The sequence below is a fragment of the Talpa europaea genome, assembly GCF_964194135.1.
Source record: "Talpa europaea genome assembly, chromosome: 5".
In the NCBI taxonomy this organism is placed as follows: Eukaryota; Metazoa; Chordata; class Mammalia; order Eulipotyphla; family Talpidae; genus Talpa; species Talpa europaea.
This window is the reverse complement of record NC_140071.1, coordinates 116,697,633-116,716,152: the sequence shown is the minus strand read 5'-3', so window position 1 is coordinate 116,716,152 and position 18,520 is coordinate 116,697,633. Positions and strand designations below refer to the sequence as shown.

At 36.8% G+C, this 18,520-nt stretch overlaps 1 protein-coding gene across 2 annotated transcripts in view; it reads right to left on the bottom strand.

Annotated features, from left to right (window-relative positions):
- The window catches only part of CORIN (corin, serine peptidase), a gene marked incomplete at both ends in the record, with an annotated part of 178,757 nt that overhangs the window by 58,492 nt on the left and 101,745 nt on the right, over positions 1–18,520 (bottom strand). Inside the window, 4 exons of one of the 2 annotated variants that reach the window (XM_084233149.1) lie at positions 1,253–1,354; positions 4,767–4,883; positions 6,178–6,288; positions 9,762–9,869. In XM_084233149.1, the coding sequence (XP_084089275.1) occupies positions 1,253–1,354; positions 4,767–4,883; positions 6,178–6,288; positions 9,762–9,869 (438 nt within the window). The remainder of the gene's footprint in view (positions 1–1,252; positions 1,355–4,766; positions 4,884–6,177; positions 6,289–9,761; positions 9,870–18,520) is intronic. The other variant, XM_084233150.1, reaches the window with a different exon arrangement.

Genomic DNA, 18,520 nt, shown 5'->3' with positions numbered 1-18,520 from the left:
TAAGAAAGTGAAAATCAAAATCAACAAAAAACTATGAACTAGAGACACTTTTAGGGGGGCGGGGGCAGGAGGGGAGGGATTGGGGTCAGAATGGGGGGGGCTGCAATTGTATGGGGAATATAAAAATAAAATTTATTATTTAAAAAATAAATAAATAAATAAATAAATAAATAAATAAATAAATAAAAGAAGGAAAAAAAAATACTCATGAATCTAAATGAACAGTCCTACCCAGCTAGGTTTTTAACTGGTTGCCTCCCTCACACTCCTTCCCAGACCAATGTTTTCACCCTTTGAGATTCCATGATAGTTACAGGGGTAACCCCAATAAATTCTACCTTGACCCAAAAGGGTCATGAAGTAAAACTAGGACTCCAAAACTGCAGCAAATCAAAGATTAAACCTTTGAGACTCTCAACCTCCCAGCATCCTTGATTGAGAGTATATGTGTCAATAAGTTATACCCTCTTGCCAACTGAACGACAACTTCTAAGTTTCAAACTTGAAGCTGAAGGTGAGGCCAAAAATGAACTATAAAAAGTGAAAGCAGTGAGTAGACTATGAAAGCAGAGTCCAGAGAAGTAAGAAATCATTGCTAGAAATCAGTCTGTGGGGCTTTTCTAATTCATTTTAAATTTCCTGTGAGAATCTATCACATTCTCTGTTGCTTCTGTGCCTTCTATCTTTCCCTACTCTCTCCCTCTCCTGAAAGCCAGTTAAAGAGACACACATGTTTACACCATTTGGAGCTGTTACATTGTCGTGATACAATTAAAATAATGGCTGCAAGAGCATTATAGGTCAACAAAGTTCCTGGAAAGGAGAGTATAGATTTTAACAGACTGATAGTTCTATGTGGTTATTTAGAAGAATTTCATAATAATTTGCTTTTTGGATAGTTTCCGCTTTCAAAGTTGTACTTTAAAAAAGAAAAAAAAGATAGCATCTGTATGCAGATAGAGCCAAGAATATAATATATAGGAGCTGCTGTTGAGTTGAAAGTAATGGTAATGATATTAAGCAATGTAGATTTATAGTCTATTCACAATGACACATTTGTTTTTGATTTAAGTTAATTAAGACCATTTTGTATCCTTTCTGCTACCACATGCAACCTTTAAAAAAGAAAAGAAAATGGATGTGCATATTTTGGAGGCATGCCAGACTTCAGCATTTTCATGTCAATGCAAAAAGAAACAAGTTGAATGCATATCCTGTCACAGTGATTGCATTTATCAGCTGCTGTACTTACTACAGTTATTCTGACCATTGTTGGGCTCACAGGGAGCGCTACCACATGAGTCAAGGCAGGAATTGTAGAGGCATCTTTGGTCTCCTTGACATGGTATCTGACCTAAAGTGGGGGGAAAAGCACATTCGCTTTTATCATCTATAAATTCCTTACACCAGGATCTAAAGGATCAAGAATGTCTGGGGGAGACAAGGGGTAATACAACTTTAATTTCCTTCCAGTTTCTCCATAAATACTGAACACATGTTGAATAGGTACTGTCTGGATTGACTTTTTTGGCAATTGAATGAATACGACACAGTTATTCCAAAAGGACTCAACGTAGGAATAAAGAAATAAAAGACAGCCCGTCTTTTAAAAAAAGGGAGTCATAGTTGCTTTTAGTGGAAAAAAAGAGAATGTTTTATATTTGTATAGGTGCACATACTTGACCACAAATAAAAGTCAAGTCATGTGAGGGAAAGGTTAACCTAAAGATGCTGAAATTTTTATTTTATTTTATATATTTTTACATTTTATTTTTCATTTTTATACAATGTATACATTTTCATCTTGGTTATAGTCCCCGTACAATTCCCACCACCCTTGTTAAGATGCTGAAATTTTGAATACATTTTCTCTTAGCTCTAGATTTCCCACTAAAGAAAATGTATTCCCTAATAATAAATAATTTCTCTAATAATAAATAATAATTTTTTCTAATAATAAAAAGGCATCAACACCAATGCAAGAGGATCCTTTGTTACAAATTTTATGCAGCTGTTACCCATATTTTCTGAAGGTCCTTGGAAAATATCACTGGCCTACAGTGATGACCCGAGAATTGGGTTTTTGGTTTCCAAATGAATGACAGCAGTAACATTAGTCTAATGGCTTTTCCTTAAGGTATGTAGAGAGGAAACTGCTTTTCCCATTGATTTCCTGCTAAATTGTAGATTAAATGGATAAAGTCATAAATTACTGCACATTATCTTTCTAGCTTTCCCTATTACAGTCAATTAATTTCAGACACATCATCTGGAATCTAAAATCTTGCAAGACATTTTTAAGTATGAACAATAGTATTATGTATACATATAATCATTCTTATTTATAATTCTAACCATGTTTATTATACTGAACTCCTCCTATGCAGTACTATTAATGTGCAACAATATATACATCATAGCCTTGTAGAAAAGAAATCTCAACCTCTCTCTCTCTCTCTCTCTCTCTCATAAACCAGGTTGGTAGACCAGGTTAATTTCCATGACTTTCATTTCTTAAAGAAATTTAAGACAACATGCATTTATTATTTCAGTGGTTATTAAGTGTATGTAATGCAATATGTTGTGTGATAAGCTAGGCACTAAGCTTTTAAAGCTAAAGAGCACCATAGCTTCTACTCTAATTCTAGAACTTTAAATACAGCTTCACCTTACTGAAGATACATGTAAGGTGAAGTGGAAGCAAACTAAGGCAGTAAGGGGCAATTTTGCCACAGTGTTTTCAAGCATATGGGGTAAGCTGGGATGAGGTTTCCCAGGCAGACAGAATATGCAATATGCAAAGGCCTGGAATAGGAAAATGCACTGATACTTAAGCCACTGAAAAGGAGGGTGAGGGAGACTAACCTGAGAGCAGAACCTGAGGGTTGTCAAAGCCTAAGTTTTCAATAAGGCCCAAAATCCTGGGAGAAATGGCCTCTACATCTCTCCCATGTCTTGTCTAGGAGAACCAAGTTATGATCACTATTGAGACTGATTCTGTAGCACCACGCTCCCCTTTACGCTGAACTCTCAAATCAAGGCTGCTCTCCCAGTACCCTAAAATAGCTTGTTTCCTCCCATCTTAGCACTTTTGGCCAAGTGGTTTCCTATGTCCCAAATGCTTTCTCCAGACCCACTCTCTTTAGTTAACTCCACTCATTCTTCAGATCTTACCTCCAATAACTCTTGTTTACGGAAGTTTCCCTAAAACCCTCACCAGGCGTGCATCCCATACGTGCATCCTAGCGCCCTGAAGCTTCCTTCCTGGCATACATCACCTCGTGGTCAGACACTGATGTGTGTATTTTTCTGTCATGCCTTCCTCCATGGGAGTCTGCAATCACCATGATTGCACTAAATTCCTGGTGATTGACCGTGTGTTAGCACCACCACATACATTACTACGTTGAACTAGCGTATATAACTATGTTAACCTTTTATTTTCAATCTATTTTATGCTATGACTTCTTTACATCTCATAAATGTAAGGAAATAATTTGCAAATCCTTCTGTTGCATAGTGAGAAATCCTTAATTATGCCAGAGAGATGAACTATGTGGATAGACAACAATTTGATTCAAAGGGAAGATATACTAAGTCATGCCTAGAAAAGAATTTCCAAATTGGTAAAACTAAGCTCAATCTCGCTCTCTCCATATATATATGTATATATAATATATATATATATGTGTGTGTGTATGCATACACACAATCACATAATAGATTATCTTATATATAATATATACATGATATATATTATGTATGTATGTAATAAACCTGGATTAAAAGTTTCTCCCTTTAAATCTGGAAAGTTTTTTCATTAAAGCTATTCTAATGATTAATATTCATCATGACAAAACCAATTTATCCACAAGTGACCAATCTTACTAGCTGATTTTAGGTAGATATAGCCAATAAATGCTTAAAATAACAACTACAGCATAATAACTAATACTGAGAGCTCACCATGTGCCAGTGAAACAGTTACCATTATTTTGAAGTTTTGAATGAAGCATACTGGGGTAAATAAAGTGTCTGAGATGAGCAGACAGTTGGTAGCAGAGCTGGGCTTGAATCCTAGCAGTTGGGCTGCAGTCACATTCTTAAGTAGGTATGTTGATTAATAGTAAGGTCACTTATGAACAAATACAGTGAATTTTAGATCTAGGGATGTTCTTACAAGCCTGTACTGAGAGATGCTTCAATAGAAATGGGGGCTTAAAACAATCAATATGGAACTTTGTTTTTTGATAGAAATATTCATTTTTAAAACCAATTTATTTGATTCATGTTTTCTTTTTAGTTTCACAGATGGCTATCAGACTCCCTTTATAGTGTGTTTAAGTATATTGCTTGGTAATGTGAGGCATTAAACTGCCTCTGTGAACATGGTTATTTTAGGAAGCTGTTACATTTAATTTCAGAAGCCAATTCCTTCTAATTGGAATCTAATCTAACTGAATTGAATACTATACATTAAACTTTTCTCTTTATATGCCCTTCCCCATAAAACAGTTAACTGAATCTGCCCAGGCTATTTGTGTTTATCTTCTATTCTTCTCCCTTAAGAATAATTTTTCAGTATAAGTTGCTTGAGAACTGTATTTGCCACAAGAAAGGGTTTTCTGAGGACCACTGTGTTAGGCAAACTGATATTGTTATTTGGGAATCCTACTGAGTCACTAAGGAACTTCCACTTTTTTGCTTTGCTCCCAAGTGAAGGTCCATCAATAAGGAATATTTGAGGGACTGTGGCATTAACTTACTGTCACTGCAGTTCTCTTCATCACTTCCGTCCTTACAGTCCTCATCTCCATCACACCAGAAAGTGCTGGGGATACACTGTCCATTTCTGCATTCCACCAGACCCTGGCTGAGGCAGGCTAGGAGATGACAAAACAATATTCACTTTATTCATGTGCACCACTGTCAGTGTGTACATCATATAACTGATTCCTGTTTACCTGGTTTATTACTTAGAAATGAAGTGTTCTGAAGCTCTAAATGTTCTGTGTAAATGAACTTATGAATTTTTTGAATTTCCTGTCATTTCGGAATGGTAAACTTTCTTTTCAGAATTTCTCCTGCCATATTAAATAGTACTTACTCAAAAGTATTTTTTCTTGCTAACAAGGTAGTGGGAAATAACATTAATGAAGGCCACAGTATTATTACTACTAAAAAAGGTACAATTGATTAAAGGCTTACTCTATGGCAATAACAGTGATAGGAATATTATATACATAATTTCAAATACTCATAACAAATTTTCAAAGCAGATATGATCAACCTTATTTAAAATACAGAATCTGAAGCTTAAGATGAGTGTTGTGACTGTCTCAAAGTCATATGACTGTTAAAAATTTGGGCCAGAGATAAAGGCAAATTTTTAACTCCAAAGCCTAACATTTAATTCTCTACCTACCTGACTGATGATCAATGAAATAATATATGTGAAAAAAATTGTATAGTCTCTCTCACACAATAAACACTTTATTTCAAAACTTGCTTATGACATCTGACATTTCAAAGGAGTGACCACTCCTTTGTGACCATCAACCCTCTGATTGCTGAAGGCTGTCTAAAAATCGTCAGAAACCCATGTTTGATGTGACCTTGGTCTTCACTGTCTAATATCAAAACTCTGCTTTTGAATCAAGACTCAACACCAGAATCATCACACTTGAGCATCATGCCATTGCTTTCCCAGGATCTGTCAAGATAAGAGTCCACTCTGCTCCACTATGTCTAAAACTCAGGCAAGAAGACAATTCAGTTCAGGGAAGGGAGATACAGGGCATTCATCACATCTGTTAATTTATATGACTTATGTCAAAATAAAAATCGTGTAATCTACATTTCTACTTTTGCCTCAAATGATAGGTAAATATTCACTTTTTATACTTTTATTGGATGACAAAAGCAGACATTTAAAAATTTAATTACTTCAAATATGTTAAAATATATCACATTAACTCTTTCTGGTTACTATTAGTCTCTTCAATCATTTTATTATCCCCTAGCAAGTATAGTGTAGATTCCAGAGAAAAAATGTACGAACAGGCATACTCGATTTGCATTAAATAAGTAGTATAACAGCTACCTTAAGACTCTTCAACAGAACCAGAACAGGCTGAAATGGAAATAGAAGCAAAAAGAAAGTCCTCAGGCACTCACAGCAATTGACCTCGTCAGACTTATCCACACAGTCATGATCACCGTCGCACACCCACTCTGTCAGGATGCAGCGCCCATCTCCACAGCGGTGCTCCTTTGTGGGATTGCAATCTGGAGAAAACGAGAACTCACTAGGACGCAGTGCTCAGCAGGATGAACATTCAGAGCAGTGTGGCTCGTAGTTGCAGGCAAGGGGAGTCTGTTCCTACTGTTCCAATACCTTCAATAATTTATCTACAATGGGGCTAACAACTAAAATTCTTTGTTGACAATTGCCAAGTTGTGCCCAATGACAGATAACTGGGTCAAGAAATTGTGGATTATGTACTTAGTGGAATAGTCTCAACTATTGAAAAAAGATGAAAGTACATTTTGAGGACAAAATGGATGGATCTTGAGGTGATTACATAAGAGAAATAAGTGAAAGACAGAAACTGGATGGTTTCACTTATTGTGGAATATAAATAACAAGGAATATTGGCAAAGCACAACAAAAATAATTCTTAGACTTTGTGAAAAGCATATTGGTTACTAGCAGGAATGGGGAGGAGGGTAGAGGGTAAAGGGGCTAGGAGTTTTGCTGGAGGGTGACTGAAGTATAAATAGGAGGTGTGAAAATGTACCCCTGAAATTGTATAGCTATGTAAATGACTGAAGGTTTATCCAATGTAAGGAAAAAAATAAAATTGTGTGTTGAGTTTTACTTCCCACCAAAGCAGATGGTCCTCTGGCCACCATCAGCCTGAGGGACAACCTACCTTTTTTTAGGATAACAACTGTGCTGCTTCCTCAGGATCCATTGTTTACTCTTTTTTTAAAAAGTTACTTTTATTTATGCATACAAGAACTGGGGTGCAGGAAAAGGTGTCGGGAGTGAGAGGATTCACCAGAGACAGAGTACAGAATAGGATGATTGACTGAAATACACTGCTGAGGGGAGCAGTAGGTGAGATAGAAGTCTGCTGTGCCATGTGGGTCAGCTCCCTGGCTTGGATCTAACTCATGCCACAGTGGCTGACTATAGTTTGATAGTGCTGAGACTCTAACCCCTGCACCACCAGAAAGGATTATGCTGCACTGTAAGACAATTCTTTTTCTTTTTCACCCTGACCCTCTCTACTAAACTATAGATTATCAAGCTACCCTCAGGCGTTTATGCTTGTTCTTTGCATCTTTCCTCTCTTTTTTCTAGTTACTCATTGGTAATAGAAGGGATTGGATTTGATGCTCTTTAAGGTGTCTTTCAACTATAACTTCTATGGTATATACAGTTACAATTACCTCCTCATTCTTTGTCTCAGGACTAATCAGTCCTGGAAGACAACCCATATATATTTTGTGACTCTTGGGATGGTCTGTACATATATACATTTTCTAATATTTCTAAGGATGAAGTGAGGTATAGTTTGATGAAGTTTTAGAAACTACCTAGTTTCCCCATAGGGGGCCATTTCTGATCCATGTCACTCTGAAGCATTCTGCCAATGACACTCCTGATCCTTTCCCAACATTCCTTCCCATATTTTTAAAAACAGAAAATATGATCAGTCTCACATGCTGTGTCCAGTGTCCCTACTCATCCCAGTCTGTCCTTTTGTTCATAGCATAAAGTTCCCACGCCACCCAAAAATACACTCCCTAAAAATTCTAAAGCTAACTACAAAGTCCAAAAGTAAGTAAGCAAGAAGGGTTTTGCTGGTTTTTTTTTTTATTAAGATTTATTTATTTATTTATACAAGCACTGGGTACAGTCAGAGGCACAGGAGGGTGAGAGAATTCACCAGAGCCAGAGCAGGGAGCAGAGCAGGCAGAAGGACCCACGTACACTGCTGAGGGGAGCAGCGGGCAGCAGGAGAGGTCTGCACGCCATGTGGGACCCTCCTCCGGTGGCCGGGGAGCAGCCGGGAATTCAACCAGCGCTGCAGAGGCTGCAGGCAGCTTCACAACCCAGTGCTCAACTGCTGCGCCACCAGGGAGGCCGGTTTTGCTGATCTTAATGAACAACATGGCTTTCAAAATTGAATACAGCATTTTATAGATGACTGGATCAAGAAGATGTGGTACATATATACCATGGAATATTACTCAGCATTCAAAAAAGATAAACACATGCAATTTGCTGCAACATGGATGGCGCTGGAAGGGATCATGCTCAGTGAAATAAGCCAAAAAGAAAAAGAAAAATACCGGATGGTCTCACTCATAGCAGGAATCTAGAAAACTTAAATAAGGGACCAGGAAAATGAATAACTATAAGAAAGTGAAAATCAAAATCAACAAAAAACTATGAACCAGAGACACTTTTAGGGGGGCGGGGGCGGGAGGGGAGGGATTGGGGTCAGAATGGGGGGCTGCAATTGTATGGGGAATATAACAATAAAATTTATAAAAAAAAAAAAACAATGAAACTATAAACACAAAAAAAAAAATATTTAAACTTTACTAAATGACAATTGTCCCTTGTTTTATAACACTTTGTAAATCTGCACTCAAACATTAAGTTTCTAAATTTCTTCTTATGAAAATATAAACACAGAGAGAAATGCCTCTATCACCTATCCAGACCTGATTCAGTCTTACTTTTTTTCCTTAAGAACTTTTAAAATATCAGTACATCGACAATGATGTAAACATGTATCTACAAAGCACTGGTCTGATAAACTAGCACACATTAATCCTTCAACTGGGCAAATACTAAGCAACTGTTTACAAGATTGAGGTGGTTCACTCTGCACTTATACCTAAAAATAGTTGCACTATATTGAGCCAATATATTGTAGCTTATATTTCACAATATACTGAAGAAACAAGTTACGGAATAAAATGAACATTGTGATGAAATATTTAAAACATTATGTTTATGTGAGTGCCTGCAGAGTCATTAGAAGGATACAATGATTGTCTTTGGCAAGTGAGCTTTGGATCAGTTTCACTTTTTATGCTCTCTGTGCTTTTGTGTTGCCTGATTTTTTTTTAATAATTTGTATTGCCTTGCAATTAAAAAAATCAAAGATATTAAAAAAAAAATTGAATACAGCATTTTAAAAGGGAGGTTCATTCTTTAAAAGATCTGCTTCTGTACGGAAAACAACTGTGCCATCCTAATCTTAGGTGGCATTATTGCAAGAAGCAGTTCTTGTAGAGCTTGCCAGTCAAATAAAGAAGAATTCTTTGGTTACATATTATAAAAAGAACAGGCACAGGCAATCTATCTGTCTGCAAAGATTTACACAAGAACACAGAATGAGCCATTAACTTCAACGAGAGAAGAAACAGAGCACTATCAGGAAACAGATATTAATGCACAGTATTAAAACCTTTATCCAACTTTACAATCCATTTCTTGAACATTCTCTTAGTATGATTGTTTATGTAAAAGTATTATATTTATACATGCGACATGACTGAGACTCAATTTTAAAAAAAACCTCTTTGAAAATTAGGAAAGAAACTGTTTTGTAATAGAACCCGCTAATCACATTAACAAACAATGTTCTTGGTTTGAACAGTTGAGAAAAAAACCCAAGTTCTTGGTTACAAATTTTTGTAACTTTAATTACAATTAGGGAAATAATGCTACTTACCACAGTTTTGTTCATCACTCAGGTCCCCACAGTCGTCATATCCATCACACACAAGGCTATAATTAAGGCATTTGCCTGTGTGACACTGAAACAGTTTCTCACTGCAATCTGCAAATAAGGGAAGCCACCAATGTGTCAACAGGAGAGAACAGGATGTTGTACTACTTTATTTAACAAAAAGCTTGTCAGGGAGGGAAATCATAACGATGATCTTATCTACACCTATTGTATTATAGGTGAAAAGACTGTAGCACAGAGATTCCATGGCTTGTTCAAGGTCACATAACAATTTCCTGCAGAATCAGGACTAGGATCATCTGGATCCCAAGTTGTTTTCTGATAATTTTATTCTCAGGTTTTATACTGCCTAGTAGCTCTTCTACCACCAAAGATGAGAAAAGACATTCTCAAGTTGCCACAGTTCTTAATAAAGTTCATGTTCCTGTAGGATGAATAACTTTAATGAGGATAAGCAGTTTTATTTCCGAAAAAATGTTTCCTTTGACATTTAAGTTCAAATTTCTTAATGGTAAGAATATAGAGAATGGAGAGAAAAAGTAACTTTGAATATAGAGTTGTTACTATCACACAATCATTGTTACTTAAGACAATTCAGTGTTTTGTAATATCACCCTCAAATAAAAAACACTCCTAGATTTAGGCAGCAAGTTACAAGTAAGTGGTGCATAACCTCAGGAAGCTTAGAGATTAATATTGAAATAAGCAACAAACAGGAAAATGGTTTCTCAATTTTAATCAGATAGGTTTTGTACTTGGATCAGCCAGAACTCCTCTCCTAGCTTTGTCATCTACTTGATGTGAGATTTGGGTGCATTCCTTAAAAATCTGTAAGTCAGGAGGGAGAGGGATCAAAACGAGGGTGGGAAGGGCACAAGGGACTATGGTGATGGTGCATGGGTGAACTGATAGTGGAAATTCTATGGGGACTACACCAGAGAAAAGAGAACAAAAATTGTAAAAAAATGAACAATGATGTAATATATATATAAGTAAATATTTTTTAAAAATCTGTAAGTATATGAACTGATCTATGAAACTGGAATAGTACCAGTTACTTATTAGGACTTTGGGGAAGAAATTAATAAAATAAAATGTGTAACATACCAAGACAATTAAATGGGAAGAGTACTCTTCAACAATGGTGTCAGGATAATTGGGTTTCAAATGTGCAAAATTGAACTCTGACCTTTACCTCCAACCATACACAAAAATATATTTTGAAAGGGATCACAGACTTAAATTTTAAGGACTAAAATTATGAGACTTTCAGTAGAAAATGTAGGGAAAAAATTGTGAACTTGGGGTAGGTAAAGAATTCTTAGATTTTAAGATTATAAAGGTAAAAATATTTGTGCTTCAAAATGCTATTAAGGGGCCTCCCTGGTGGCGCAGCGGTTGAGCGCTGGGTTGCGAAACTGCGCGCGGCCTCTGCGGCGCCGGTTCGATCCCCGGCTGCTCCCCGGCCACCACAGGAGGGTCCCACATGGCGTGCAGACCTCTCCTGCCGCCCGCTGCTCCCCTCAGCAGTGTACTTCGGTCCTTCTGCCTGCTCTGCTCCCCGCTCTGGCTCTGGTGAATTCTCTCACCCTCCCGCGCTTCTGACTGTACCCAGTGCATGTATAAACAAAACAAACAAACGAACCAGCAAACAAATAAATAAAGCATGCCTCTATAAAAAAAAAAAACAAACAAACAAACAAAAAAAAATGCTATTAAGTAAAAAGACAAGCTACATATTGGAAAAATATTTACAAACCTAATACAGGATGTATTCCAGAGTATATGAAGAATGCTTGCACTCAATAAGAAAAACAACCCTAATACAAATAGGTGAAATACGAATAGAAAGTCTTCATGAAAGATGTAAAAATGGCTAATAAGTACATGAAAAGATGTTCAATATAATTAGCCATTAAGTAAATGCAAATTAAAATTACAAAACACATAATCCCTAAAATGACTATAATAAAAAAGACAGATGATACCAAGTATTGGCAAACATTTTGAGAAACTGAAACTCCTCTCTAGTGGGAATGTAAAATAATAATGCCATTTGGAAAGCTTCAGGAGCTCCCAAAGTGCTTCCATTTGGGAGCTTCTTATTAAGTTAACCATAATCTTAACATGATCTTCATGAATTCCACTCTTAGAAATCTACCCAAGAGAAATGACACATATTTACACAAAGACTTATGTACAACTTATTCTTAATAACCAAATTTAAAAACAATCCAGCCACCATTGAATGGAAAAGAAAATGTTGGCTACTCATACAAAAGAATTCAGTGGTTAAAAGTATCAAACAACTGATAGATGTGACAGCATAAATAAACCTCTAAGACATTAAGTAAAAGATACCAAACACAAAGACTACATATGAAACTAATGATATTCTCAGAAAAAAAAAAATTATAGAGCTAGAAACCAAAGCAGAGTTTATCTGTGGGTACAATGGTAGGAGTGGGGACTGACTACAAATAGATGGGAGAGAAATTTGGGTGTGATGAAAACATTTTAGAATTGGAATTTAGACATAGTTTCACAACCCTCTAAATTTCTTAAAAAATCAATGTGTTAGATTTATGTGTTATATAATTACACCCCAATAAAGCTGTTAAAATGTTTAAAACTAATATGTAAAAATTCTGCATTTAAGAGAAACTAGATTTCTTAAAATGTGTTTTTTTCCTTATTTAAGTAAATTAAGTTCAAAAATAATTTCTTAAGCCTGGAGAGGACTCATGGCACATGGGCAGAATTGCAGTAGCGTGGATAGAGAGGAAAGTTAAGCATGCTTAAGTAGAAGGAACTGTGAGAGCAAAGGAAAGAGGGGGGAGAAGTAGGGGTACATTCAAAGATCTACTTGGCTGATAGAGACCAAGAATTTTTGTTCAATAGCCTATCTCCTGAATTCTAGAGGACTGTTCTCCTCAAGCAGAAGTTTGTGTCTCACATAATTGGGCGAGGGTACCTCTTTACTCAAAACATACCAAACTTGATGACAATTCTTTTTTCAGTATTGCACATTGATTAAATTGTTAGCCACAAATGTTATACTTGTTCTTTATATGAATGATTATATTTGTTTCAAAAAGCATTCTTCTAAAAGGAAATTACTGAAATACCTTTAAAATCACATTGTTTTAGAAACAGAATGTGCCCAAGGGAGCATTTGTTCAGCACCTTCATTAAGAGGGTGTTCATGTGTACACATGCAAACACACATACACATGCACATTTGCACACATTTATACAGAAACAATTAAGTATTTTTTTCACATTTCCCCCAGGCTGCATAATTTTCAAAGGAGAATGATCATCATATAAAGGAACATATGAGAACAAATGAAGTCATGACTGCTGCCTTCCGTTCAGCAGAGGGCGGTAACTTTCCACCTAGTACCCTGCAGCTGACTGGGGTCAACACACACGTAGCTGAATTGACAAAGTCTATGGCATCTGTGTTCTTGTCCTCCAGGCAGAGTTGGGGAATTTATGCATCAAGATATATACATTTTCTGGGGCGGCTGTAAAAGGTCTTTTTATTTTTGTTTCTTGCTTTAATCCAAATTATTCTTACAGAAAGTTTTAGATCAGTATGCCAGTATCAGCAATAGTTCTCAATCTGAAGGTGGGACGTATAAAGGGTGGCAGATTTTATTTTATTTTTTTTCCTTTGATCTTATCTTTTTTTTAATAATAAATTTTATTTTTATATTCCCCATACAATTGCAACCCCCCCATTCTGACCCCAATCCCTTCCCTCCCGCCCCCCACCCCCCCAAAAGTGTCTCTGGTTCATAGTTTTTTGTTGATTTTGATTTTCACTTTCTTATAGTTATTCATTTTCCTGGTCCCTTATTTAAGTTTTCTAGATTCCTGCTATGAGTGAGACCATCTGGTATTTTTCTTTCTTTTTGGCTAAGGGTGGCAGATTTTAAATCACTGAGTTCATTTTTTTTTTTTTTAAGCATCACACTTTTCTTTTTTTTTTTTTTTTTTTTTTTGATGTTGGGACTAAGGAATCAAACACTCCTTTTAGACTCAGATTAACCTGAGAGCACACCAAAAATTTCCAAATATTCATGTGTCCTTTGGTGAAGCTCTTTCTGGAATCACCTGTAATTCATACGAAAGCATCTCATTGGAGATATTTTTATTAAATTTAATAAATAGAAATGATTTGAACACTAAAAGAAATCTTTGTTATTCACACAGGTGCAGTTTCAACTTTCCACTGTTAGGGCATTCATGGCTAGAAGCCATTTTCAGAGGTTAGATACAAAATTAGCCAAATTTTGAAAACAACTTGTTACCTCATTCAGGTTTGTGTGATTAGTAAACACACAAAACCTTAACCAGAGGCCCCGAAGAGCCAGAAATACACAGCAAATAGAAAATAAAAAATCAGTGTCTCCTTTATTGGAATAAATGTTTATTTAAACTGAAAAGGGATGTTGTCAGTGCAATTTGGGGCCAACAAATCAAAATTTTCAAAGGCAGCTTGCTGTGATTTTCTTACTCAATACAAGCATAGTTTCATCTGACCTGAAGTAGATGTTTTTTTTAGATACAGATTTTTTTTTTTCTTAATGAGACTTTGATACAAAATGTTACTTCTGAAGTTCTTGTGTGTTAATATTTATTTCAGTTTGGCACCTTGCTCTTTGAACTTTTGTCCTTCAAAATTACCATTAAATTTAAGGAGAAAACGAAGAAACAAAAAAAAACCCTTTTACTGAGGACATCCTTCAATTCACTCACTCTCTAAGTCTATAAACATTAATGTGTTGCCTCAATGCTAGATTCAAGTATGGATTCACAGTTGCCTTTCATAAACCCACTCATTCTGAGATGACCAGAGAGGTTAAATGGTTTGCTCATAGTTGCCCAGCTCATTAAGAGCAGAGCTGTGGAATGACGCCAGCCTTCTTGACCCCTTGGGTTTCCTTGACAATTTTCTTCTGGTTCTAAGGAAAAGTTTCTCAACTGCTGTACTATTGACATTTTGAACTGAATAAGTCTTTGCTATGGAGACTGTCCTCTGCATTGGAAGATGTCTGGGCATTCCTGACCTCTACCCACTGAATACCACAAGCACGCCTTCCAATCTCTGCAGCTGTGACCCTGGAATATGTCTCTACACACCGCAAGACATCCCCTAGGGGCTGAAATTGCACCTAATTGAGAACCACTACTGGAGAAAAGATTTGCACTTTCAGAATCCCTCACCACCAGAATCTTCCCACCCAATGGGGGTATCTTGCTTGGGGAGATATGTCACTTTGTTTCCAGTCTGTCTCATTGCCGCCCTTTAATCCTTTGTCGTGAGATCCCAATTTGTCAGATTTTAGGTCTCCTTCATTGTGAATCATTCTGTGTGCATTTGGAGATTTGTTGTGTCTGTGTGAGGCAGTGAGTTCCGGTCCCTTCTATGCTGCCATCTTGAACCCATCTCTGAAATATTTTTATAATTTTGATGGACATATTTCTAGTATTAGTCTTAATAAAGACTAAAAGCAAATATAGTCATTTTTTAATGACTCAGCAACATCATTTGGAATGTGCATTTTTATCTTGTGCTTTTTGGGTTGCCCCCTTTACAAAATAGATTCATGTGGTGCTGCTTTTAAATTGTGCTTGCTGTGCCATTTATGTCCCCTCCATGATGTGTCACCTCACTTTTATCAGCTGTCTTCTGGTCATCTCTGTACCCTAATGTGAGAGGCACTGGCAGGATGGGTAGAAAGGTGGCAGGGAAGGGAGAGTACGATAACAACAGTAACAACAACTGCAATCACATAAATCCTCATGCTCTGAAGGGTTATTGCATGCCTGAGCCTCACCAGTCTGCACTCTTTACACCCAGAAATTCATTCTGCACAACAGTTCTAGCAACAGTTACTATTATTTTTACCATTTTCATGACAAGGAAACTGAGGCACAAACAGATTAAATAGATTGCCCAAGTTCACAGAAACAGGAAATGGTAAAGAAGAGATAAGAACCCGGTAGCCTGACTCACGGATTTATTCATCACTACACTGTACTGCACTCAGTATAACTAGTTAACCACAGTCCTCAAAAATAAATGAACCAACTTTACCCAAAGTTCTCAGTAAATGGTTTCCAAAAGCATCTGACAGAGGTTTTACGTGCCATGATTTATACAAACATTGTAGCAGCTTTTTCCTTGAGACTTTTTTTTTACTTACTCATTTGATAAGTACCTGTTAGGTGCCAGGCAGTGTTCAGAGAGCTGGTTATAGAATCAAAAGGTTATATAGAATGTTAGCAACACAAGAGATACCAGGCACCTTCTGGTCCAGGGATGTCAAATCTGTCTGCACATTAGAATCACCTGGGGAGTTGGACAAAGTACTGTAGCCGAGACCCCACCTCCAGAACAACTGAACACAATCCTTGCAGGTGGGGTGTCCCAGAAATGCTAATGTGCAGCCCCCCTCAATGATGAGAAAAGCAAGGGTTAGAGAAGTAGCCTGCCTATAGTAGTTTTTAAAAAAAAATTTTCTGCATTTCAAAAATCTTTTACTATACTATTAAAATTGTTCCAGGTAGTTGGTGATCTGTTCATTCAACAAATATTTAGGAAGACACTGATGATAATAATGATACAACTCGTCATGGGAGAAAGTATTGGATACCTGGAGAGCTTCTCTATTAGTCAATTACCTCCCACAGCAAACAGAGCACCCAAAATATTTTTCTGTCACATGAATGATCAAAATTAAATTGTTCACTCTAACTAAACTTTTATGGACAAGAGCAAGTCAATGGTGGCATAGTTTAGAGAAAACAGCATTCAATTTGAACCCATTTGAGACTGGGCTCAAATCTAGCACATTGAACCACTGGTATAGTCATTCATCTCCCTAAGCCTTGGCCCTGCATCGATCCAAAAGGGATAACTTCTCTGCTGATAATTAAATCATATAGGAAAGCTTCTGGTATAGTTGATTAAGGAATTCACAAACAGTAAATCCCTTCTCTGCCTTACTTTGAAGATGACTTAAAAACTCAATAAACTATTGACACACCTAATTTGAGCAGTGTTATAAAGGCAGGAAAATGCTTGGCAGGGGATCAATTTTGCATCTAAGCCATAGAAGTATGATCTCCTCTTGCTGTCTCCCTCCTGTAACCACCAGAAACTAGGAAGCCAGCATTTGTTTTTGTTCATCACTGGGAATGTCCAGCAAAATCTCCTTCTCCAGGCAGGAGTAGTGATGGGCTGCATGGATGTTCTGATTTGCATCCATACCTTAATTCAGATCTACACTATTCCTTTATGACAGGGTAGTGACAACAGAGGAGTGACACCTTCTATAAGCATGCATGGTGCAATGCCAGCATACAGAATGTTAATGCTCAGAGGCAGATGTCGTTGTAAGGTCAGACACAATTACACACAACCCTTCAATGTCTAATATAGTGTTTTCATAAACAAGTATTTTGAAGGGGTTTATTTTCTCAACTAAACCAGTTCATTTTTTGAGGGCAATTCTTAAGAAAATAATAAATAAGCCCTCCAGTTTCTAGGCCACTGCTACTTGCCTTACAGAGTAATAATAACATTTTGTTCAGTCACTGACTAGGAAAATTTATTCTCTCAAGTTCAATTTCAACAAATGCAGCTGAAAGCACTCACTGTTTAAAGTGCTGTGTGCTCAGTGTAACAGAGGAACATAATGATGAAGCCAGTGTTGAGCCACGATCCAGAGCAGAGGCACACCCATGATTTAAGAATGCATAATGTGGGCTATAACTGGGAGATAAACAAGATAGTTCACCACAATTTCCATAAATTGGGCATATATATATATATATATATATGCATAGAAGACCTGGGGTGTAGACCACAGGTGCGGGAGATAAAAAGATTCATCAGAGACTGCATGGGGAGCAGACAGGAGAATCTACTGAAATACACTGCTGAGGTGAGCAGCAGGTGAGACAGCAGAGGTCTGCTGCGCCATGTGGGTCACCTCCCTGGCCGGGGATCGAACTCACGCTGTTGTATTGATAGCACTGAGGCTTAGCCCATAGGCCACCAGGGAAGCCCAAATTGAATATAATTTCATTGAATCATTTTAAATCCCTACTGGGCTATTTCATACAATATTTTCTCCTAAATCCATAGCATGGAGTTTCTCCTAACTCCCTCATGTAATTATACATCCTGTAAAAAATGTTCTTCATGGAAAATTATGTGCCATAGATTTTTCTGAAGAGAACTTCAAAAAAAAACAAATGTCTCACTGAAAACATTTCTAAACTTATTCATAACATAACTAAAGTTCCATAGAATGTCAGATATTAAAAAAAGAATGTCAGATATTATGTAAACTAAATAAATGCATAGCATAAATATACAAATACATAAAGGTGAAGGTATATCTGAGCAAATAATTTTGAGGAAATACCAAATTATGCAAAATTGATGTCTTTTTTTAGACTGCAGGATTTCTCAGAACCTTTAATACACAAGCATATATTTTAACTCTAATAGGTAGATCTGATAGAATTTCTCAAAACTTGTTTTTTTCTTTCAAGTCTCAGCTACTAGAATACCAGTTTGGAAAACACTGACTTGAAATATTGCCATAATAAACTGCCTTTGAAACATTATGACAGACCAGCATCCTAACCTTCAGTGGGCTGACCTGGTAAACAGAAGAGAGCGGAAGCTCTCAATTGAGTCTGGGCAACCCCTACAG